At 48.5% G+C, this 23,041-nt stretch overlaps 10 protein-coding genes across 10 annotated transcripts; 1 reads left to right on the top strand and 9 right to left on the bottom strand.

Annotated features, from left to right (window-relative positions):
• Positions 1–119: 119 nt before the first annotated feature.
• On the top strand, positions 120–3,462 carry BP5553_04945 (Uncharacterized protein; the record flags this gene model as incomplete). The annotated part of the gene is made up of 6 exons (XM_032013568.1): positions 120–238; positions 295–1,512; positions 1,564–1,870; positions 1,927–2,127; positions 2,181–2,412; positions 2,462–3,462. 6 exons carry the CDS (start codon positions 120–122, stop codon positions 3,460–3,462), a joined length of 3,078 nt encoding a protein of 1,025 aa, XP_031870168.1.
• Positions 3,463–3,599: 137 nt separating this feature from the next.
• Positions 3,600–4,652, bottom strand: BP5553_04944 (putative tRNA 2'-phosphotransferase 1; the record flags this gene model as incomplete). Its single annotated transcript, XM_032013567.1, has 2 exons — positions 3,600–4,310; positions 4,362–4,652. 2 exons carry the CDS (start codon positions 4,650–4,652, stop codon positions 3,600–3,602), a joined length of 1,002 nt encoding a protein of 333 aa, XP_031870167.1.
• Positions 4,653–5,848: 1,196 nt separating this feature from the next.
• BP5553_04943 (MFS general substrate transporter) lies at positions 5,849–7,922 on the bottom strand (the record flags this gene model as incomplete). The annotated part of the gene is made up of 5 exons (XM_032013566.1): positions 5,849–6,820; positions 6,866–7,085; positions 7,133–7,191; positions 7,252–7,509; positions 7,554–7,922. The coding sequence occupies 5 exons, from the start codon at positions 7,920–7,922 to the stop codon at positions 5,849–5,851; spliced, it is 1,878 nt and encodes a 625-aa protein (XP_031870166.1).
• A 701-nt stretch (positions 7,923–8,623) lies between these two features.
• On the bottom strand, positions 8,624–9,523 carry BP5553_04942 (Uncharacterized protein; the record flags this gene model as incomplete). The annotated part of the gene is made up of 3 exons (XM_032013565.1): positions 8,624–8,649; positions 8,711–9,150; positions 9,213–9,523. The coding sequence occupies 3 exons, from the start codon at positions 9,521–9,523 to the stop codon at positions 8,624–8,626; spliced, it is 777 nt and encodes a 258-aa protein (XP_031870165.1).
• An 834-nt stretch (positions 9,524–10,357) lies between these two features.
• BP5553_04941 (uncharacterized protein) lies at positions 10,358–10,762 on the bottom strand (the record flags this gene model as incomplete). The annotated part of the gene is made up of 1 exon (XM_032013564.1): positions 10,358–10,762. The coding sequence occupies one exon, from the start codon at positions 10,760–10,762 to the stop codon at positions 10,358–10,360; it is 405 nt and encodes a 134-aa protein (XP_031870164.1).
• A 22-nt stretch (positions 10,763–10,784) lies between these two features.
• BP5553_04940 (uncharacterized protein) lies at positions 10,785–11,180 on the bottom strand (the record flags this gene model as incomplete). The annotated part of the gene is made up of 1 exon (XM_032013563.1): positions 10,785–11,180. The coding sequence occupies one exon, from the start codon at positions 11,178–11,180 to the stop codon at positions 10,785–10,787; it is 396 nt and encodes a 131-aa protein (XP_031870163.1).
• A 1,320-nt stretch (positions 11,181–12,500) lies between these two features.
• On the bottom strand, positions 12,501–13,487 carry BP5553_04939 (Uncharacterized protein; the record flags this gene model as incomplete). The annotated part of the gene is made up of 2 exons (XM_032013562.1): positions 12,501–12,910; positions 13,001–13,487. The coding sequence occupies 2 exons, from the start codon at positions 13,485–13,487 to the stop codon at positions 12,501–12,503; spliced, it is 897 nt and encodes a 298-aa protein (XP_031870162.1).
• Positions 13,488–15,992: 2,505 nt separating this feature from the next.
• Positions 15,993–17,528, bottom strand: BP5553_04938 (CBD9-like protein; the record flags this gene model as incomplete). Its single annotated transcript, XM_032013561.1, has 4 exons — positions 15,993–16,251; positions 16,358–17,172; positions 17,227–17,387; positions 17,492–17,528. The coding sequence occupies 4 exons, from the start codon at positions 17,526–17,528 to the stop codon at positions 15,993–15,995; spliced, it is 1,272 nt and encodes a 423-aa protein (XP_031870161.1).
• A 718-nt stretch (positions 17,529–18,246) lies between these two features.
• On the bottom strand, positions 18,247–19,384 carry BP5553_04937 (NAD(P)-binding Rossmann-fold containing protein; the record flags this gene model as incomplete). The annotated part of the gene is made up of 3 exons (XM_032013560.1): positions 18,247–18,773; positions 18,827–19,280; positions 19,328–19,384. The coding sequence occupies 3 exons, from the start codon at positions 19,382–19,384 to the stop codon at positions 18,247–18,249; spliced, it is 1,038 nt and encodes a 345-aa protein (XP_031870160.1).
• A 750-nt stretch (positions 19,385–20,134) lies between these two features.
• BP5553_04936 (uncharacterized protein) lies at positions 20,135–20,857 on the bottom strand (the record flags this gene model as incomplete). Its single annotated transcript, XM_032013559.1, has 1 exon — positions 20,135–20,857. The coding sequence occupies one exon, from the start codon at positions 20,855–20,857 to the stop codon at positions 20,135–20,137; it is 723 nt and encodes a 240-aa protein (XP_031870159.1).
• Positions 20,858–23,041: the final 2,184 nt, after the last annotated feature.

Genomic DNA, 23,041 nt, shown 5'->3' with positions numbered 1-23,041 from the left:
GTGTGACCCCTCTTGATAACGTGACCACGCGCCGGCCGGAACAATTGTTCCCTGCCTGCAATCGCGTCATCCACTCAGTATAGCACCTCAGGTTTTAGCAACCGTTTGGCACCTTCAGAATGTCGCACATGGCAGGAGCAGAGGGCTACGAAGAAGAGCAAACAGAAGATGAAGATGAAGAGGCTTCTGAACCTGAAGGAAGGAATCGAAGAGGCAGGGCATTGTTTGATGCTGATGAGTATATCGAAAGCGCGTCCCCTTGATGGCCACTACCCCGACTGCGTTGGCTAATAGCTTAAAAGGAGTCACTGGAATCGCTGTTAATGACGATACCGATTCGGACGTCGAAATAACGGATGTCAAACCGCTGAATCCTAGGAATGGAAAGGAGAAGGAGAAGGCAGGGGAGAAGGTCGCATGGTCCGACAACGACAGCGATAACGCATATGAGAGATTTAAAAGCCGAAAATCCGTAAAACGGAAGAGGACGGCCGCTATAAAGAAATCCATTAATGCGAAGGCAAAAGATGCTGCTACAATTAGAAAGAACGGCAAGAGTAATGGGGAGTCAATACAGAAAAAGCCGAAAATGTGGGGAGAGTTTGCTGATCCCGAATTGATGGACGAAGAAGTGCCGGAATATCTTCTTGAGAGACGGAAGGAATTTGATGAAAAGCATGATATGCTCCAATCAGCAGGCCTTCAACTTCCCCCGCAGTATGGCGATATCGAATTTTCAGACGATGAGCGACTTGCAGAACTTCAAGAACGACCTGATTTTCCGCCAAGCGTCGAGCGATCCCGGCCATACAAAGACATTAAATTACCGCATTCTCTCGGGGTCATACCCGCCTCTATTGCACAATATTTACGAGACTATCAAGTAGATGGGGTGGCTTTCCTTCATGAGTTGTTTGTCTATCAAAAGGGCGGCATTCTTGGGGATGATATGGGCCTGGGTAAAACAGTCCAAGTCGCTGCGTTTTTGACTGTGGCTTTCGGGAAGACAGGGGATGAGCGCGATGCAAAGCGACTTCGAAAAGTGAGAAGGACCCATGGCAAACTTTGGTATCCACGAGTGTTGATAGTGTGCCCTGGATCTCTTATTGAGAATTGGAAAAACGAGTTGACACGATGGGGATGGTGGCATGTGGACAAGTACCACGGTGTCCCAGGGGATAGGACTGCTGTGCTTCAAGCTGCCATGTCTGGGCGATTAGAGATCGTCATCACTACCTATACGACTTATCGAAATCATAAAGACCAGTTGAATATGATACCGTGGGATTGTATAGTTGCGGATGAATGCCACCAAATAAAGGAACGGTTCTCTGCAACAACTCAGGCGATGAATGAGGTCAACGCTCTATGTAGGATTGGTCTTACTGGAACGGCAATTCAGAATAAATATGAGGAGCTGTGGACCATGCTAAATTGGACTAATCCTGGACGATTCGGACCAATATCTACCTGGGTATCCAGCATCAGTGAACCTCTAAGGATTGGGCAATCGTAAGTTGTTCATTAGCTCTCTAATATCACGTCTTGCGCTGATGTGTATAGACATGATGCTACATATTATCAGTTGAAGCAGGCAAGGGTGACTGCAAAGAAGCTTGTCCAAAATCTTCTTCCCCAATTCTTTCTCCGCCGGATGAAGAGCCTCATTGCTCATCAACTTCCGAAGAAAACGGATAGAGTTGTATTCTGCCAGCTTACGGGCGTCCAGAGCAATGCTTATGAGCAATTCCTTGCTGGAGAAGTCGTAGAACTTGTCAGGCGCTCATCTGAGCCTTGCGAATGCAATTCTGGGAAGCGGCGCGGATGGTGCTGCCATACTACTCTATCCGGTACAAACACAAAGTGGCAGGTATGTCTGACCACCTTTAGTAACCCCCGAGCTCCTCGATACTAACATTGTCCAAGGCTTTGGTATTCCCTGCCATTACAACGCTCCAGAAGTTATCAAATCATCTTGCCCTGCTCATTCCGAATTACAAGGACACGAGTGACAAGCAAATGCGTGACTTGGAGTTTCTTAAAGGCATGGTGCCAACCCGATGGAAGGAGCTCTACGCAAATCGTGATTCTCTATTCAACCTCTCAAATCCGGAATTCTGTGGCAAGGTAAGTCCTACCCTGCAGCGTCACTGTGCGTCTCTAATTTCTCGGCTTTGCAGTGGAAGGTTTTGAAGAAACTCCTTAAGTTCTGGCACGAAAATGGTGACAAAGCTCTTATCTTTTCTCACAGTGTTAGACTGCTGAAAATGCTCGAACACCTGTTTAAGAACACGAGCTATAACGTCAGCTTTCTTAGCGGAGAAATGCCTTATGAGGATAGACAGAGGACCGTTGACGAATTCAACTCTGATCCTCAACAGTTCGTGTTCTTGATTTCAACCAAAGCTGGAGGTAAGTTGCCCATTTTACTCTAGAATTGGACACTCACTCACCAAACCAGGTGTCGGTTTGAATATCACCAGCGCTAATAAGGTGGTCATTTTCGATCCGAACTGGAATCCAAGTTATGATCTACAGGCCCAGGATCGGGCATACCGCATTGGGCAGCTTCGAGATGTCGAGGTTTTCCGCCTGATATCTGCCGGGACTGTTGAAGAAATCGTATATGCGCGTCAGATATACAAGCAACAGCAAGCCAATATCGGATACAATGCCTCCCTCGAACGTCGATATTTTAAAGGTGTCCAGAACCAGAAGCAGCAGACGGGCGAGATCTTTGGCCTTCATAACCTGCTGACTTTTCATGGGGATTCGATGGTGTTGCGAGACATCGTCAATAAAACCAATGTTGCGGAAGCAAAGCGTGGTATCGATATTCTCGACTTGGATATGGACGATATGTTGAATGATGAAGATAACCCACTGAAGGTAGATGATGATAATGGCGATGGAGCGATGAGCCAATTGGCCGCCCTCATCGCAGAAGGTGACGATTTAAAAACGATCAAACCCGCATCTAAATCTCAAGCGAGAACGGACCCCGTACAAGCTATCTTAGCATCTGCAGGAGTGCAGTATACACACGAGAACTCGGAGGTCGTTGGCTCCTCGAGAGTGGAAGCAGAGCTCAGTCGTCGAGCCGAGGAAACGGGGAATGATTTCAACTACGGGGAAGAAAGACTATTCTCGGAGTCACAATCGCAGCCGACTGACCCAGGAAAAATTCAATATCAGTTCCATCCTCCCGAAGATGTCATGGTCAGACAGTTGTGTACCATGGCGGAGACTTTCGGTTTCGCGAATGCCACGGAATTTGCTTTGGTTGTTGAAGGGTGGACACAGAAGCAGCGGACCGACTGTTTGGAAAGATTTTATTTAAAGAGAAGAGAACGGCTTGCGGAGCTGGAGGCAAAAAGTATTCCAGGTAATGGGGTTTCTGGGAATGGGTTCGGCGTTGGCACGGACACGGGCACGGACACGGATGACGACGATGAACTTTAACATGATACCCTGGGCGGATGGTGTTCTTGAGTCAACGGGTGCTAGCGTGCACACCGAGCAAAATGCTTATGCTATTTCTGCTTTATCTTTAAATGCAAAGTGGGTATGTCAAAAGAACCCTCCAATATACAAGAATATTAGTCACTTCCGGACTGAGACTCATCCTCGCTTCTAGTCTTCATCTCCTTCAATCCTCGTCCAACAAGTCCCTTTGCCTTGCCCTTCTTCCCCTTAACGCCCTTGCCCCTCAATCCAACAGGGACCTCCTTCCTGATCTCTCCATCCTCGAACAAGACGCCAATATCTGGCCGTCGAGCCACAGCCTTCTTCCAGTACTTCTTCTCAAGCGCCCCATTAACATCTCCCGCCGTCACAACATTCCCACTCTCAGTCCGCTGCCACGTGATCTTGTTATCAGCCTCCATAACAGACCGGAGGTTAATGTAAATCGAAACATCAGCATCGCTTGAAGGTCGAACTTCAGTGCCATCTTCATCCACCATGATGGATGTGAACTGCACGTGAGGTTGCCCTCCCGCACGTTTAATTCCTCCAGAAGCCAGGATAAGGGGATAGTTGGCGTAGGAAGTTTCATAAACGAGCAGGTCGGGGAGATCTTCGGTAGTAGTTGTAAGAGGTGTGAGTTTAAGGGCTGTAGTAGAAGGGGTGGCTTGAGATACGGCTGGGGTGGGAATCATTCGGATAATGTAGTCGGACTCATCTGCCTCCTCTTCTTCAGATTCGGGCTTGAGTTTGAGGACGAAACGGGATTTGGAGGCGGGAGAGGCGATAAAAGATTGGAGTTCGGAGAAAGTAACTGCGAGGGTCTCAAGGTTGGGCATTTTGAGCTGTAGCTTTATTAGTGGGGTGATCATATATTCGCAACTGGGGGAACTCACAGCATCCTCACAGTCGACCCATCCATCCGCGTCAGCTACGAGTTTCTGCTCATCTTCCTCCTGCTCCTCGTCCTCCTTGACGGTCCGCTTCAAAACCCAGACCAGAGCCTTGGAGATTAACGCCTCCCGGTCATCGACAGTGCTGTATCCGCGACCTCGGCCCTTCTTGGCAACGCTTCCGCCGTGTTTGCTTCGGCCGTGGCGAGAAGTGTTTCCAGAGACGGGGGAAGGGGGCATGATACCGCCATCGAGAGAAAGCCCTTGAAGTGGTTGCATAACTGCGGCTGCCATTATAAAAGTAGCGTTGGTAAAATATGAATCTTACAGAAGTCGATATGATAGTGGTTTTGAGAATGAAGAGAACTGGACTGGAGTAGAATAACGAGACGTAGATTGAGAAAGAGTCAATACTGAGGAAGTTCCAAAAGTGGATAGAGGGGTACATATATGACAGCCATACGCCGAGACACGTCGCCCCTCCAACACGTTATACCCCACCCTCCTCCTCCATGACAGCTCGTCCGAACCTCGTCCAGACGGAATATTCAGCATCCAAGCCCGGCAATCGATTAGGCACTGCCAGCGGTGCCAAGCATGTATTTCATAACATCAAATGCATTTATCCACTTGTCTGGTCTGCATGTATGCACCAAGTCATAGGCACCTGCTGCTCTTCTCGCACGTCCTAGTGGGTTTGTGGCATAGCGGTGTGGATATATGTCCTGCGTGGACAGCAAAGCAGGCGATAGCGCTTCAGAGAGCCAGCGGCGCGACCCGCTCTGGGAACGCGTGCTACTTTCTGATCGGCTAGGGACGCCCTGCTGAGATCCTGCTGCATAATGCGTGGCGAATGGTGTTTGAATGTGCTTGGGAGGAAGAGCGGTGTACACTCGCTATATGCGGGTTTGGGTCACGTGCTCCTCTTGTGCGGCCTCGAACGCGGGATCATCGGTTTTGGATTTGAGATTATGACGCTGTTAATTGATCAGAGATTCGCAGCCATCAAGGAATTCAAGGCGTTAATTTGCTGCAGACACCTTTCGTTGTGGTTGCGGTTGCGGTTGTGGTAGTGGTTGGAGTGAAGTGGTAGGACTTGTGCAAACCGGCCGAGACCTGAGCTGAGATGTGCGATACCGGATTCCTGGGAATCTGATATGTCGTACTACATGAGGTATCAAACCGTTCTTGGAAAGGTTTGACACGTCAAGTAATAATTCAAACGGCTCCGGTTCAACGCTTCCTTTGTTTGATCTAGAGCGTATAATTTTAGTAAGCCTCGAAGGGAGTAAGAGGCAGATGTCCCAAGCCAGCCCGACGATGCACGGCTTTGCAAGCATGCTTCGCTTAAACCCCTAAACCCCCCTCAAGGGATAACATTAAATAGCCGTAAATTCTAATTATGCAGCAACCTCGTCTTTCTATAGTTCATACACTCTATTTAAAGAGCCTGACTATACGCTGCGCAAACCCCCCTATAGTTCGTCCTATCATCTTAGCCCCGCATTCGCTGCTTCCGCTTCAGCCTCTGCCTCATCATCGCCTTCAAGTCGTATCTCATGCCCATTACCTTCTCTCACGAAAGTGCTCGCAAAACATGAAAGCGTGGCGAATCCTGCCAGAGCCCAAAACGTGGCTCCTACAACTCCCTTTTCTAATCCAACTCCGTAGATCCATCCTCCAAGCGCAGGCCCAACTGTTCGGGCAGCTGCACTTACACTCTGGCCGATTCCATGCACTGTACCCAATACAGTTGGGTGAGGACAGCAATTATTAACCAGGATTTGTGCGGCTGGAGCAGCAAATGTCCGGCCCATGACAAAGAGGAACACGATGAACGTCAGGGCCGCCCAGAAGATGGGTCCTGTTTTCTGTGATGGTGGAGGAGTAGTTGAGGGCATAATCGCGAGGAAGGGAACGAGTGCGTAGACAATTGGGAAACAGTAGAGGTAGATGCGGTATGAGCGAACAGTGCCTAGTCGCGCGTTGATTGCAGGGTAGAGGAAAAGTTGAAGAACGATACCGATAGCCCCCAATACAGCCATAGCGAAGCCGATCGACCGAGGTGAGAGGCCGGTACCGCCGGTGAACTTCAGAGGAGGATGTGGAGTGTAGTCTGGCAGCGGATGGGAAGGATCGTAGACCGGGGTGGAGAGAAAGGTGTAGAATATGCTCTGAAAGGTCCCCATTGCGGCAGCAAGGAGTGAATGAGAAATCAGAACCGTGATGACATTGTATGTAAACAGGCGGTTTAATGGCAGCTGGTTAGGATAGTGCGGTCGAGCTAGTTTTGAGGATTTGGGAGGGGCAGACAGCTCAAGCACTGGAGTGTCTCCATCACTATCGCTAACCGGCAGATATCCGTCATTTGTGTTTCTTCTTCGTAGCTTTTGGTAAATAGAGGCAATCTTTCGACTTGATATGATACCCCAGTCGTGTCGGTGACAGAAAGCGTGATGTGTCTGCAGATGTCAGTCTAGCTTTTCGGATTAAATTACGGTGTTTACCTCTTCTAAACCAAGCCACACCGCGAGCGTCGCGAATGCGAGGAAAATAGCACTCAGAATATTCGGAGGAGAATAGGGAAATATCTCGAGCCACTTAATTCCTCCAAAAAGGCTGGGATATGCTGTCACTGGGTCACTGGTCAAACCGCCGATCATGGGTCCAATAATAACTCCAATATTTGCAACCATTGGAAGGACTACAAAAGCCCTCGACTGGAATCTTCACGTGGTTAGTATTAGACTTGATATAACCATGATGTTACTTACTTCTTTTCCCGGATGATTTCACTGATCATTGTCCTCATCACACCTACATTGCCGTTGAGCTTCAGTGGAAATTATTAGTTGTCTGGGTTATCGATCCGGGTCATTAAGAGTCTACTTACAGCGCCACCGAGGCTCCGAAATATCAACGCTTGAGTAAAGGTTGCGGAGAAGCCAAATCCGATACATGAAAGCATTGAACCGGTGAGTCCAAAAAGAATAACGCTCTTCCTCCCTCTTTTGTCGGACATGCGACCCCAAACCATGGCAGTGCATAACTGTGCAGCGGCGAATGCCCCCTGGATTATACCCGCCTGAGAGGCAATGGTTGAATCAGGTAGGGTCTTGTCGAAGGACTTCAGTTGGTAGAACAGGTATGACTAGAAAATGTTAGAAAGTTATTTGAGCAGGAATGCTCACTTACTCTTAAAGACGATTGAACGAGCGGTTCTGATAGTCTTGCAATAGCTAGGATTGCCAATTGACTCTTTCGAGGAAGGCTCATCCACGTGATAGGTTTCTCCTCTGGCTCGGAAGGGAGCTCGACAAGCGATTCCTCATCGTCGAACGACAGGCGCGGTTCTACGTCGTATGGAGCTGCGTCGTGGGACTGGCTAGAAGCGTTTCGGCCTCGGCGCAGGCCATTCTCGGTCTCCTTGAGCAAAGGATCTGATTCGTCTGATTCGTTTTCATCATAGGCTTCATTTTCGTGAGTATCATCTTGGCGGCGGCGATCATAAGCTTCGAAGGTAGAATATTTGCTCCCGGAAGGTGGGATAGGTGTACCAGGCATAGCTGGTGTAACTGCCCATCAAACAATAAACACAGACTTCGCAGAGACTTCTCTGTCTATATACAGAAGAACGATAAGAGATACTTGGCGCGAATACCTACATATGAAAAGAAATACTCTTAATTGAAATTTCTTGGTCTGCTTCCAGAGCTGATGTTAACTCCGCCCGCCACTCCATTATTAATACGCGCCCGAGGGTCAGAGGGGAGAAACGTTCATTGGGCCACACGGACATCGGCATCTCGGCACGGACTTTGCACTTACACAGCCTCTTGCGCAATCGTCTGGCTTATTGCATGGAAATGTTTATTGCCCAGTGAAGAGCGGTGAAATAAAGAGAAGGATGGAGGTAAACATGGACATGGAGATGCGGCAGAGATGGTGTCATTGTGCAATAGGGGTCCAGGAACCCCAAAAAATCATGGGTTTTATGGTTGTTACAAGGTAGACGGCGCCACTGCCATGCGGGGCCCCGCTATGTCTGGCACCCCCTACTAAGCTACTCTTTACATTCCCTTTTATATACACTTTACATCTACACTCCTAGGATAGTAGTTCCCTGTATATGGCCTGATGGTGATAGATTCGCGTTACGGCTACAGATTGGGAAATTACAATTCAACTCCGGCATGTCCCTTTTTTTTAGCCTGTATAAAGTACTCGAAAGAGTAGTTTGTAAGTCATGGGAAAGATAAACTTTCTTACTCTTCCACATTAAGGCCATCATCTAAGAAATGGAGTTTAGCTACAATGTTGGAACTGGGATAAAGAAGGGGGTATTTCCTTACCTAGTTGAGCATAATTAGCCTGGATCTCATCAGCACTCTCATATTGATCCTTCCAACACTTCTTAATAACCCTTGCCAACCTCGCCTCAATCCCTTGTAAATCGGGGAGCTCTCCCGTCTCATACAACTTCGTGACGTTCCTGTCGTCTTTACTCTCCCAAATCCGACTCCCGACCGCAATCTCATACAACACGGCACCAAGGGCGAAGAGATCATCTCTAACACGGATATTCAGCAACCTTTCCTCCATAGAGATAGGTCTACTGTAGCGTATTGAGGGAGCTACAGCTGCCGTTGAACCATCAAGACTAGAGCCGCAGAAATCGGCAAGTACGACTGATCCGTCCTTTGAAACCAGAAAGTTATGTGCTCCTATGTCGCCGTGGATGACACCTTTAGAATGGACGTATGTAACTGCATTAATTGCTTGAGCTGGCCATCTGTAAAACCGTAAAACCGTCAGAACATGTTTCGACAAAAGTTGAGACTTCGATCTACTAACTCCTTCCTCTCTTCTAGGTATTTCTCCTGTGCTAAATGCCGCACCACGAGGCCCGCAGGAAGGTATTCGAGGGTAAGACCTTTACCAGCTTTTGATTCACATTTTCCATAAGACGTTAGAATCTGGGGGTGACGACCTAATCGTTCATATATCTTTTTTTTTTCTACCTCGCTAGCTTCTCCCGGCTCATCACAGATCTTGAGAGCGATACCAGATTCGATTAATACTAAGACTTGGGCGAAGAGGCCGCAGCCGGCGAGTTTAAAGTCTTTGTCTTCGGCTGCTGCTAGGATCTCTTGAGGCCAGGCCATTATTGGAGAGTGTATTTGATGACAAAGTAGGAAGTCTCCACTGGAGATGGATGGTTGTAGTAGTTCCGGGATGTGCGTTTGAGGATGATTCGAGTAACCAACCCACTGTAGCTAAGATAGGTAGGTATCTTCTGATAGGCGACCCATAAATAGACGACGAAGTACCCCGTACAACTACGGAGTATGAAAGCTTGCAGGAAACGTACAATGTGTCGTAGTCGGATGCGTCAATTCGGCTGGAGGCAGGATGACGTGGTAATCGGAGGTCTATGAATATTATGCGGGTACACAGAGTCTGCGGCTGGGTATTGGCTATTGTCTAGTGGCAACGTGTGACCGAGAAATAGAACAGTTCATCCTCCCCCTATACAGAAAGTTGTAGTGATCTCTCAGCAGGAAGTCTCGAACGGTAATTCAGGTATAAGACACGAAACCAATAACCTTCAAATCCTAGTTTGTGAGGTATTCTAGTGGAATTTGAGACGCTTTTAACCTAGAGAAACCCCCTCTTCATCGGTTTCCTCAAGTCCACAGCCTGTTTTCTCAATCTCCACGTCGAAGGTTTAAAACCAATGTCATCTGTCCAACCTTCCGTCTCCAAAGTTTTAGAACGTACGCCCCTGAGAATGTCAGCTATCTTTATTTTACGTTGCGACAATGAGATTGTGTACCATACTAAAGACCCTACTCTTCGCAAATAGGGCAATTTCCTCCCTTATTCGCCGAGCCTAATGGGATTTTCCACTCCATGAGATCGTCACAAACCTAGATCAGTTGCACTACGGACCCGTCGATTTCAGCTTGTTGGCTGCGGAGTCGTAGAACCTAAACTTTTCAAACACTCTCATTATGATCATCAAAAGGAAAATGAGATTGTACTGCAGTTCGCTCGATTTCAGTCTCAGAGGGTTCCATAAAGCCCTCCTTGAATTTTCGTATGATAGCTTTTGATTTCTCAAGCTGCTGATTAGCTGGGACACAGCTAAGTGCATCTATACCTATGATGTCTTTCATTTCGGCCAACTCTTGCAGCTTCCCTTCTTCATGGTCATGGTCTTTTGTGCACTGTTTTATCTCTTCTTCAGAGTACTTGATTGGACTATCCATCGACTCTACAGGGGCCACATTATCGACACGCATAGGCCAGTTCTCATACACCTGGATTGTGGTATACTTAAGAGACGAGGAATCTCCCTCCCAAGGTGTTCCAGCGCGGTTGAAAAGCTTGGCTCGAAGCATCGCGTTTTCATTTCATAGCACATTAAAATGATCTGGCATGACTCTCATGGTTAAGAGTAGTAAAATGGACAAGACCTTTTCGCATGGTCTCTTGGGCCGCGGATTGCTCGTACTGGTTTAGGTTATCAAAGTTTTCTGGCAATTCGATTTCTGGTTTTGTTAGAGTTTCTGATACCGGATCACCCCAGTTTTGAAAGTGGCGAGGTATACCAGCACATAGACAAAGTGGTTGAACCATAGCATGCTGCCAATCAATAATCCCCACAATGTCATTTGAGGAGCCTATTAATATATTATTCGGCGAAAAGTCTGGATGGCGAAGGGTTGGACGAGAGAAGGGGTGATCTGGCGAAATTTCTAGAGAAGGCGGTATTCTTAGGTAGCCGGAAAGACGCTGGATGTGAGCAGTTGGCGACATCTCTTTGAACTGGTGCAACCCTCGTAGGTATAGTTCAACGTGGAGGCGAGGTTTGCCAAACCGTCTACAAAACCACATCTCACGTTTTGCAGGCGCTTCGAAGCATGAAATAAAACCATTCCCTAGAGTTTTTGTCAGTACATGTGCACATACGGACAGCATCTAGAGACCAGGAGGGAAGAATATCATAATATACATGGGCCACGGTCAACATCTAATAAGGCTCGTTCCTTGTACCACCATTCGTGATGGGCAGTGGGACCGATAACGATATGATTTTCTGCAGATACTTCGGATTGTCCGGGGAGGGGATAGCGAGTTGTGACTCCCCGAGGTCTCTACGATAATACAAACTCCCGTTCGCTGGAAATTCGATAATCACGAATCGTCTCTACATGTCAATGATCTGCCTCATTATTTTGACTCGGGTTTTGTTATCCATGGAAAATCACTGATTACTCACAGTCCCTTCAATTTTCTCGAGCAAGTTGTACTCTGCACCAACAGGGTTCGTCCGATGTGGGGAATATGCAAGGACCTTTGGGACTGTAACACCACGAGAACGCAGCAAATCAGGGGTGGCCACCTCACTAGCCACAGCATGACATTCCGGAACTGTTGTGGTGTACGACAACCTGGCTATCACTGCATAGCCGTCATCGAAAGTGGCCTGAACGACACGGTTGAAGCCTCCTTCTGCGAGCTTTGCGATTGAAGCAAGGCTGCCAACAGGCCGGCCAACGGAATGGCACACGGCCTTTGCAAGTGCATCAACATCGAATTCCAGTCAACGTTCGGCATGGCGAAGTCCCTCGTTGAATCCAGGAAATCGGACAATACCAGTAAGGGATATGTGGCACACCAAAAGTAGGGTCACGAGCAGGACTCACAGAAACCGCCCAGACGTGTATTCAAACAAGTCGCGATTGCTGCTCCCAGTGTTTATACTCCTTGCCGTTAACTTATATCTTCGAATAAAAGATTTTGTGAGGAGTCCCATAGCCCAAAAACAAATTTGAAAGGCCAGAATCCGCCGTACTAAGTTGCTTTCTTGCAGGAACAAAAGGAGAGAAGGTAAATTGATGTTTAGCTACACCGTAAGCTGCTGGGTTGGGTGTGACAAACTCAGCAGGGGTATTACATATACTGACTGACCGCCGGCCAGTCGAAAAGCTGAGACACGAATGCTTGACTTTGGCACTTGCAACAACAGCTGTTACTAAATTCTCTATTTTGAGCTCGAATTAGATTTGGTCGTTTTTTAATCATTATAAACCCATCATTATAAAAGCCATCATTATAAAGCCGTTACCCCACGTCCTAACCCTTTTTTCCAAGCCGGATACCTTTGGCAATAGATGGGAGCTCTTTGTCGAGATAAACTTGATTAAAACGTTGTGGTTCAGGCGGTTTACCATCACCCCCATCGCCTAGGTCAGCTCGTCGAGGAACCTGCACCTGGTATTCGACAGGCTGGATTTTACCAGATTCCACATCATGCAATGCGATAGAGTCTGTAGAGGTTCCCAGATGCGAATTGCCGGGGAGGTCTGAATATTCGCTAGGCCTCCTTCTATGAAACGTGTTGCGATCCGGTGTGCCCCCGCTATGGCCTGACGTAGTGCCTCCTAGAATTCGTTTAAAGTATACCCTTAGAGGAGGTATAGCGGTACAGATAACGAGGAGGTTGGTCTCGACGTAGGTCCATGACCAGAGGTCATGGCTCAGCCCTGGCACCAAATCAGCGTGTGTTGGGGAAAAGGGATTGAACCAGAAAGTAGAACATGGTTTACACCAGGTCGTGAGGAATGGATGCTTACATGTCACGTCGTAAGATTGATAAAAGATGCGACGCACGAGGACCGATCTTACAATGCCAGTGATACAGACACTGTGAGTAGACCACCACCCGGTCAGCCGTGCAAACAAAAGAGGACTAGCAGGAGGGATAGAAGCAACTGACATGAACCCAACACCAAAGATTGCCCCAAGACCAAATTTGTCCCTCCTCGGCATCTTCAGTTGCATGAAAAGAAACATGGGCAGCATGGCAGCTAGAAAGTCTGTCACCACACTAACGCATGCGTTGGCCATTGGCACCGTACCCTCGTACAAACAGGAGAATTTCTCCGTGTACGGGGTGGGGTAGGAGTATTGCAGCCAGTATGCACTTATCGGCCGGCACTGGAGAACCATGAGGAGAACGAAGGTGATTCCATAGATCACCTGGGCGACGATGGCGCCATTCACAATGTAAATGAACGCCGGCCTTGAACTTCCCGCAACTACTCGCTTGTATAGGAGCATGGCTGAGAGTTTACTAAAAGTAGTCGAGATAACAAAGCTACCGATAGACAGGAATCAGCCTCATAAACAGTTTCCAGCGTAGGCTACATTATTGATGTTGACTTACAGTAGCTGAACAATCCAACTATGCTATACCGGCGACCTGGTCAGCGTGGTGCGGGCAAAGGAACATATCGGAGGGGGCAAGTGTTTCACGAACATATTGTCTGCCAGTTATCTCGTGAAACGGCACGTCCCATATGTGCCTAAACCAACGGAATTTCGTCTCAGCTACATTGTCATCAGCAAGTCAAAACTCTAAGCAGTTCCCACACTGAGGCCTTACTGAGTATCAAAAGCACAGCAATTCCAATCGTGGGAATCTAGCAAGGCCCCAATTAGTACCACGGCTTTGGGAACCCTCTCTCTACATGCCAGAACCTTGATCCGCGCGGTGAATGGAAATGGCCTACCATGCATATGACCAGCATCGCATCGTCAGCCCCGATTTGTTTTTGATGCCTTATCCGCACCCAGAGTCGAGCAAGAACGGCCGCTATCGATAATATCGCGAAAATTATCGAGATCACGAGCACTTCATTGCCCTTGGTTTGGGGGTCGGTATAATTCGCTTTCGGCCAAGCCATAATGACCGCCATGGGCGGGTGAAAGCCACCCGGCATCGTGGAGGAGAATCGGAACAGAAGACGACGAAGGGCAGCACACGTGTATGACAAGGAACAACAAACAGTAGGCAAGGCCACATGCACGATCGCGGTTGACAGCTCTTATACATAGCATGACCACACGCAGCCAGCCTCGGGCCCGTCCCGCAGTGTACCTGGCAGAAAGTTAAGGTTTGGTCGTTCGTCGGCCCATGTTGCGTCTTTCAATAGTGTAAGAATTGTACGTAGCTGATGCGGGGGCCACAGGTTTTGCTTGCGTTGCTGTTTCAGTCCTTCCATCAAGAGCGTTCGAAGTGGCTTCCACGCATGTCGGGGGTAGGGAGACAGCCAATGCTCCGTCGGAAGAGACGTTTAGCTCACTGTGGCTTGAGGGGCGGCGTTACGAGCGCCTCGAGAGGCCCGAGGGATCTTATGCTATGGCCTAATTATGAATGGCGGAGAAAGGGGCCGCGGTGCCTTGGGGAATGGTTCATGCGATGGCGTCGGAGATAGTACCTTCGTAGTATCTTGCCAAGTTGCCACCTTCGTACTGAGAACGAAGTAGTGGTGTGAGTTTCGTTGCAGCAGCCCGCCGGCGAAGGGCCCTGATTGGCTTCGAAGCAGGTGATCTACAGGCTCGACAGAACGTGAGCCACCCTACGCTCCGAAAGGAAGAACAAGACAGAAGGATTTCAAGGGGTTGGGTTGGGGGGTACGCCCGTAAGAAACAGACACTACATACGAAGTGGTTTAGTCGCAGCGCGGCAGCGATAGAGCAGGGCGGGAAGGGAAGGAGGCCGAGCTTTGTCTTGGAGGCGAAAATCGCAACAAGAATCCCCAAGGGATGGTGTATACCGGTACTCAACTCCATCGTACTGTACGCCGTATGATAAGGCCGTTCTCCCCACAATTCGCGATGTTCGGACGATCAGTATTCAATGACAGCTGCCGACCGTACGAAGCAGCCACTCGGGAATAACCACGAAGTGCGTCGTAGAAATACATTTCGATACATACCTGACGTCTCGTTTGACAGCTACAGCTGCTTCTGCTTCCCCGAAGTTCCTGCCGCTGTTTCATCCCCGTGCGGGGGCTAGCAGTAGCAGCAGCAGCATCTGTGGTTGCCATGTGGTTTCCAAGACACCGGGCTCCAGTCCGGTGCAAGCCACAGCACCGAAGACTGGGGAAAACGCATGTCGAGGCTGTCGGTGTGATGTGATGGTGGCAGTGGTCTTCCTATTCGTCTTACTACATAGTTATCCAATTGCCACGCCGGCGGCAGAGCAGAGCTTCTAGAAGCCAGATTGCTTATCATAGTAGGCTCTAGAGCACTGGTACACAGGATTAGACCTGTCTTTGACGGCGGTACTAACGCAGTCTGTGTCGGTCAGCAGAAGTAGCGTTAATGGTGGAGGGATACGCGGGCTTTCGGGCTTTCAAAGTCTGCACTGATCGCCGACCTCCCCTACAAAGTAAGCCGTAACACTTCCTGGTGCGCAACAACACTGGAATCATTTCTGCGGAGAGAAGTCACGTCTCTAGAAGCGGATCCGTCCACCCACTAGGCCGCCTAGTACTTCGTACCGTCCAAAGTAAAACGCAAATGAAAGCCTAAGATCGGCAGATTAGGAGTTCAAAACGACTGTTTTCGGCCGTGTGCATGTGGCGGGCGGGATGTTAGACATTCATATGGAAGTATAGATAAAAAACCCCCGGTTTTGTAAATTGCCCGAATTTAGTTTGACATACCGGTCGTATTACCGCTCCTCTGCCCAACGCCAGGGCGCCTCACAACGAAAAACCATAATTCGCCACCAACGCCACCAACGCCTCGTGATCCCTTTTCCCCGTAATGCCGTCCTTACCTATTATATCCATTATATCCTGGTGGAGGTGGAGGCGGATAGTTCATTTGTCCCAAGTTAATATCGTTCTGCGGATATGGGGCAGCAGTCCTCCAAGGCTGGGGGTCATAACCCCCCACGGCTTCAACAGTCTTAGCTTTCTGTATGTTTCGGCGGTATCTCCAGAACGCCACGGGCGCGAGAATGATTACGATAAAGAGTGTGAGTGCAACTAAGGCCCAATTGTATTTGGAGTTTTGGGCGAGTGGGAAGCCACTGTTTTGGTAGTGGTTAGCAATCCATTTGGGGTTTCAGGAGATGCAGTGTGAGATGTGCACACTATTCGTAACAGAGCTGAGAATTAGGCCCAAGGCAAACTTACAGGAAACCATTCGCGATACCCGCGGGAATAACAAGACGTCCAAGCCACACATGGATTGGAGACAACTTCGTCGGTGCTTGGGTCTTCTTGTATATCCGGTGGTGCATAAATCCAAGAACAAACTGAGCGATCATCATCGCGGCGATGATGATGCCGAATATTTGATGGGCCGAGCCAAACTTCTTCGTTCTGTTGTAGAACGTTCCGATATAGAAGCCCAACGACACTCCGGTCAATGCTACAACCAACGATATAGCTTGGTTTACCCCGTGCCATTTGGGGCTTTTCAAGATTCGTAAGACCAGCACTCCCATCGGCATTAGACCAAGAAATGATAATATCATGATGCATGCATGGATAGGGGAGGCAAAATGATGATCAACCTTCTCGGAGAGTTGTTTAGATTCCTTTGAGCTATTTGTCGCAGGCGGGGGCGTACCAGCAGGGCCAACTGCCTTAGTGAGGTCCATCCTGAAAGTACCGTAGGAGGCATGACGCCTTGTGTTTGCAGTCAGAGAATTCGACTTCAAGTCGCCCGAAGGACCGTTCGCCCATATGAACTTTGCAGCATTATTCTTCGGGTCAATTATTCCTCCATTCCATGATCGGCAGTTCGAGCACTTTGCGTTCACGGTGACCGTGTTGTTTACGATGCCGGATCCCGCGAGTAGCGTAATGTTGACCAGTTTTGTAAGGCTGGGCTCAACATGGCCGGACGTAAGTCGCGGACTCAGGGTTACGTTCTTCCCGCTTGAATCCGAGTACACCATAAATATCAAGGAGTCGTCCATCTTGCCATTCCCCATTCCAACCGCCTAATATGTGAATTAGAATCGAACCTAGCATGGTGCAAGGCAATGCGGACTCACAAGCCATGAGCAGCTCCTCGGCCCGGAGATGCTGAAATATAGCTCATTGCTCTTGTCATCCTGAGGTATATTGAGGGCAAACGCAATACTGAGGTCGTCGGCGACAAAGGCCGCCGAAGGAGATGCCGCCGCCGCGGTGGTTGTAGAGGAGAATAGCGCTGCTGTTGTACCTGTCAGCGCTGTAAATGAACATTGACACTCCCCGGCGCCGATCGTCTTGGCGCCCGTATCGCGATTAATAGGGACCTGACAGGTGTGGACGTACCTGCAGCGACCAGCACTGAATTAACTAAACGGACCATGGCGCAAAACTATTAACAAGTATCACTTCGTCGAGAATCGAGATGTCGCAAAAACAACACCGAACAAATGTAAAAGGTCGCAATGCCAAGATAAAACAATGGCAGAACCTCTGCGATAGATATCACATTCTGCTGGAAGATCTATTCTGGGCCTGTTGTTATCGCGGCCCTGGTTGGAGGGTGGCACCGCAGCCCGGCGAGGCGCTGACTGCTTTTCACGCCTATCAAAGCCTGTCATCCCAGCACGCAAGCGCCCACGGATGTGCGATTTACTGTGTAGGAAATCTGATTGGCAAAACCTCGACAACCTTTGGATGAAATATTTCAGGAATTAGGGAGCCGGGTCTTGGGGAAGCCGATCCCTGCGTCTGCTCAATATCGAAGTGTTTAGCCTACCGAGGTACCTGCTCTTGTACTCTAAAGATATGCATTGTAGTCGAGGAGAAAAGGGTGGGGTGAAGTGCGGCGAATATGGCACTTCGTGCAACCCTCTTATAAATAGAATAGCCAAGGGTAAGTCAAGAATGGTAGAATTACCAAGGACTCGGATATATACAGTTTCTATTAAACGCATAGATACTTTAGATATTTGGAATGTGCACCCTGTTTAAACTACTGTGATGCGGTCATCACTTTTCAAGGCTAAATTGTGTCGCTTTGTACTGTACTATGAAGGTGCCGGTAAAGAAGGTTCCTTAATTCTTGGTAGATATTATCTCTAGATCTGATATTGTAGGCCCTCGGGTTTCCCCTGACCCTCACCACTTCTCAACATCTTTTCAAGAATTTCCAAGTCTGCAAGCGCTTCCTCGGGGGATTGCTTGGGGTTCGGAGTGCCACTGGCAACACTTTCAGCCCATGATGCGACTTCTTCCTTGACACCAGACCCCTCATCACTGAATTCCGTGACTACAGCATTATCCTCCTTTTCCTCACCATGTCGGACCGTAACCTTCTTGAAACCAACAGTAACGCTACCCTTCTCGCAGGCAATTACATACTCGCTACCGGAAAGTGTGGTACCGAAGGATACAGAGAATGTACCGGAAACTCCAGATTTCGTTTGCCAGACAGAATTAACTGTATCCACAGGCGGGAGATGTTCTTGGAGGAGTGCCGTATATGCCGTTAAAGAAGTAGGTCGAGCCTCCTCTCCTAGAAGTAACCGTGTGCCAGCGACGAAATGAACACCGCCATCCAACAAGAATCCACCCTGGTACTCGGGCTTCTTTCTCCATGCAGTTTCTGCGATTGTCAGCACGATAAAAACCCGGAACAATGGTACACCAATATCTTACCAAAGTATTTTCCGCCAGGCTTCACGTTCCCAAACATCTTTATTCTAAAACCCAAGACCCTTCCCAATTTCTTGACTTCCTGCGCGCCGAACAGGAAACTCCCCAAGTATCTAAAATTCTCCGCAACAGCCCATGTCGCGCCTCCCTTAACCTTATCGCTCTTATAGTACTGTATCAAACGCTCTGCGCTCTGGATATCCTTCGCGACTGGCTTCTCGGAGAGTACATGCTTGCCTGCGGCCAGCGCTGCTTCAATATATTCGGGTTGGGTTAGGATTGGGAGCGCAATGACAACGGCTTGGATGTCGGACCGCAGAAGAAGGTCATAGTATGTTTTACCGGATCCCGAATCGTCGGAATAGAGATCGACGGAGGAGTTTATCGCTTGCGCGGATTTGAGGGATCGGGAGTAGATGGCTTTGAGGGAGAGGTGCTCGCAGGCTTGGACTGCGGGCTTGGTGGGGTCAGCGATTGCATCACGATGGGACATTGACGACGTACCAGATGTTCCTCCTTCGCAAATATGCCGCTGCCGATGATCGCGACTCCGATAGACATTTTGCTGTGTGGTATAATGAGTGTTTACTTTGGTTGGAGTGTAAAGGTAAAGTTAGTTGAGCGAAATCCCTTATTATCGGTGGTTGATTGGTAATTGTTTGACTGACGTCGTGGATAAATTGCCTTCTTTGTGTGCTTGGAACCCACTTTACATCGATCATGTGAATGGCGGGCAAGTAGAGCCCACGATGGAGCCCAATCGAGACTCCTCAGTGTCCTCCATTTCAAAGGCCCGATTGTAGTTTGTCCCGATATGGAGCGGCTTAAGGAGCTGTCCACCATTGGAAGTTTCGCACGATGCCAGGGAGACTCCACTGCTGCCAAGTGTCAGCTTGGAACTCCTCTTGAATTCCCATTATACCAATGGCGCAAGGCGCGCCCATATCTCATTCAGCATTTTAAGGTTAACTGGCTGTCGAAGTTGAAAGAACTAGTCTTGGTGCTCATTTGGCTACGGGGTTTATTTGACCCCCGCTATTGCACTGCTTTTATGCGTATTTCAACGTCAGGGAAACAATTTGTCAAAGATCTGCTCTGGGCATCGGAAGCTATCATTTCTCAAGGAGCGAATGGAGGTTGTCGAAGTTAGTAGAAGTACGCTGTGCATCAATTGCTCAAAAAAATGTATAAGATGTCAAACAATTTCGTATTGCAGTATCAATCTCAGTATATCCAACGCCGATGTTTCCTAGTCCAAGCACAAAGTTGACAATTTTCCCCTTCCGTTTCTCAACCCCCCTGTGTTACTGCTCATCCTCTATATTTCCTGTTCCAATTGTCGCAATGCTGGCGAATCTGCGCCTCACTACCATAACAAATTCGGAGAAAGACTTGATCGTCGTATCTGAACCCGGATGCATGCAAAGGGGAGTCGGGCTGGCCGGACGTAAACCTGATGATATCTCCAGTTTCGATAGGCTGAAGGAACTTGGCATTAGGAACGCTGTCTGAGTCGCTGTGGCTAGGTATCGGCGCAAACCCTCGTAATCTGAACTTTCTAGTAAATCCATGCTCGGCGAGTACCATAGTTGGATAACCATGAAGCGTCGTAGCGTAAAAGTTGCAGGCCTCTCCCTCGTTCTCTGGTATATATACCGTGGGATCAACATGCCATTGTGGGAGCGGGGTTTGATTGTATTTGGATACCCGTCCCATGACCAGGACCACCAAGGAGGCACCCACCGGTGCTGAAATAGTCGATGCTGTCTTGGTCAAGTAGTCCTGGTGGGTCACCTCCATGAACTTTTGAATTTCAGATTCCATACCCGTTGCAGAGGTCTTGCAGGTCTCGCCAATAAATTCGGCAGCCGCTTTGGTAATTCGCCGTATATTGAACTGCCCTTCGATCAAGGTATGGTTGTCAGATTCCTCAGGCCAGACATCGATTATAGTAGGCAAATCGTGAAGGTGTCCGATGATCGCAAAAGGAGGTTCGCGTCTTCTTCCTTTCAGCCAGCGCCAAAGAAAAGCCATACTGGGGAGCGACTTTGGGGATTAAGATTGTGAGTTGTTGATCAAGCTGTACCGATGCTCTGGAGTCTGGAGATTGATGTATCTGCGATATCTATATTATCAGAGAGAGGGGGGATCCTGCTCCTTTTATGCTAGACGATGGGGCAACTATTCCCCCGTCTTCCAGAACCATTAGGAAAGCTCAAGAGGTCTCATGAGAGAGTCATTACAGAAAGTTGAAATCTGGAACCTCTCAGCCGGTAGCCATGAGCAAGGTTTTCGTTCTACTGAGTTCCAGGATTATACGACTTCATTGTACTTGGGACACTTCTCAACCGATATAGCGCATTTGGAAGAAGCAGGCGAGCTGACTGCAAATTTGGATACTATGGATATACTCTTTGTCACGAAAGTACCTTGCTAGAATCAATATTTAAAGTACACCAGTTCTTTGATGAGTTGGGCACAGCTGGGAAGTAAGACATTAGCAACTATACCATATAGAGCATGTAAGAGAAGTATCTCGAAATAACTAACTACCTACCTAGGTAGGTATATCTGATTCTTCTCATAGCCCTACAATACCCTAACCTCATAAGGGTACATACAATCTTCGTTGCCCGGCGGGCAAGCCAGTTCAGAACAGTCTCACTTGGACTCATCAACATAGCCATTACCCGAAACAAAACCCAAAACCCGCCCTATACATCCTCAGCGCTGCTTCCAACTCGTATCACAGCCCGGTTGCTAGGAGCAGGGGAGTTAATCACTAGATTTGGCACTCAAATGGCTGAATGTAACCGTAAGTGACTGATCACTCCCGTCCAGCCCGTCAGCCCTGCTTCCCGTCCGGGAACCCCATAAGACAGGCAGAGTATTTCATAGCATGCCTAGCTATACGAACTGTATGTATTCCTCCCAAACCCATCAAGCCGAAACGGTGAACGAAAGAGAGCTTCACCACAACAAATAAGACAACTCGTTCAACGTGGGCTTAAGTCATGAGATAAACGCGTTAGACAAATCCAGAAAGAGGGAATTACCCCTTATCGTATACGCAAGCACTCCCGCATCTTCAAAGCTTCGCTAGCTATAGCTACCTAGGAATATGGGTACCATCCACCGCCCACCACCGTCATATACTCAATCACCGCTATGCCTCTCCCTGCAAGACGGTACGAAGGAGACCTTTACCATGGTAAGCGCACCTCATCCCATCCGTCCAACCCCTCTAGACAACGCCACCCTATCCTATCTATCGTTACCCTCATCCCCTATCCCACCGAGAAAACGCAATAGCCCGCAACGACGCGCGCCATTCAGCGGGGAGCTGCATTACCTCTTATCACGCGCCCACGCGCTCATCCATACGGCGATATACCAGTACCAGCACCAGTCAAAGTCCCCGAACCCCACACTTCTGCCCACCAATACCAATACCAATCAATACCCCACACAAACCCCCGAAAGCAAACTTCCCGCTGGGCGGGCTATCATCACCTGCACCTACTTCTCGCCCCCCAACCCGTTACTACGATAGGCATCCCGCCGTTAGTAAAACAACAAGCCCTTATGAAGAACGTGGTTTTATACTCCCCCAAATTTATGCCGAGATATGTATCTAACTCCCAAAAACCGGGTGTGTAGCTAGATATCATTAGCGGGAATGATATAGTACATAGGTACATACATATCACAAAACAACCAAGCGTGCTCCATCCATAAAACCCATAGTATAGTATTATCTAGCACCAAGCACTCGCTATAACTAGATAGGTACACATCATCTCTCCCCGTGTCTCTAGCCCGGGGAACTCGAGGAGCAAGTACCTACCTAGGAAGGAAACTATCCATCTACCTAGCATCTAGCATCCTCTCCCCTTCTCTTTCCGACGACCAGAGCCAGATCCCAACGCAACCACATTGATATATACCTATATACGACCTAAGCCACACCCTAGGTACCCACGCACCCAACCAAGTTCACCAAAACAAACAAGTAAATTCTCAGAGTAAATTTCCATATATTAGCTAAAAGGTATCAAGAGAGAGAGCGATCTCGTATGTGTATATTATATATAATACTACCCATCCCACCCATCCACCCACCCAACCAACCAACCAAACTAGCTACATCAAATCATTCTCTCCACTTTCAGCACACATATATAATCTTTGCTTTATATGAATAAATCTCTATCTACT

Source organism: Venustampulla echinocandica, assembly GCF_003357145.1.
Source record: "Venustampulla echinocandica strain BP 5553 chromosome Unknown scaffold_2, whole genome shotgun sequence".
NCBI classification, from domain to species: Eukaryota; Fungi; Ascomycota; class Leotiomycetes; order Helotiales; family Pleuroascaceae; genus Venustampulla; species Venustampulla echinocandica.
The sequence above is the reverse complement of the archived record's forward strand: the minus strand, read 5'-3'. Positions and strand labels throughout refer to the sequence as shown.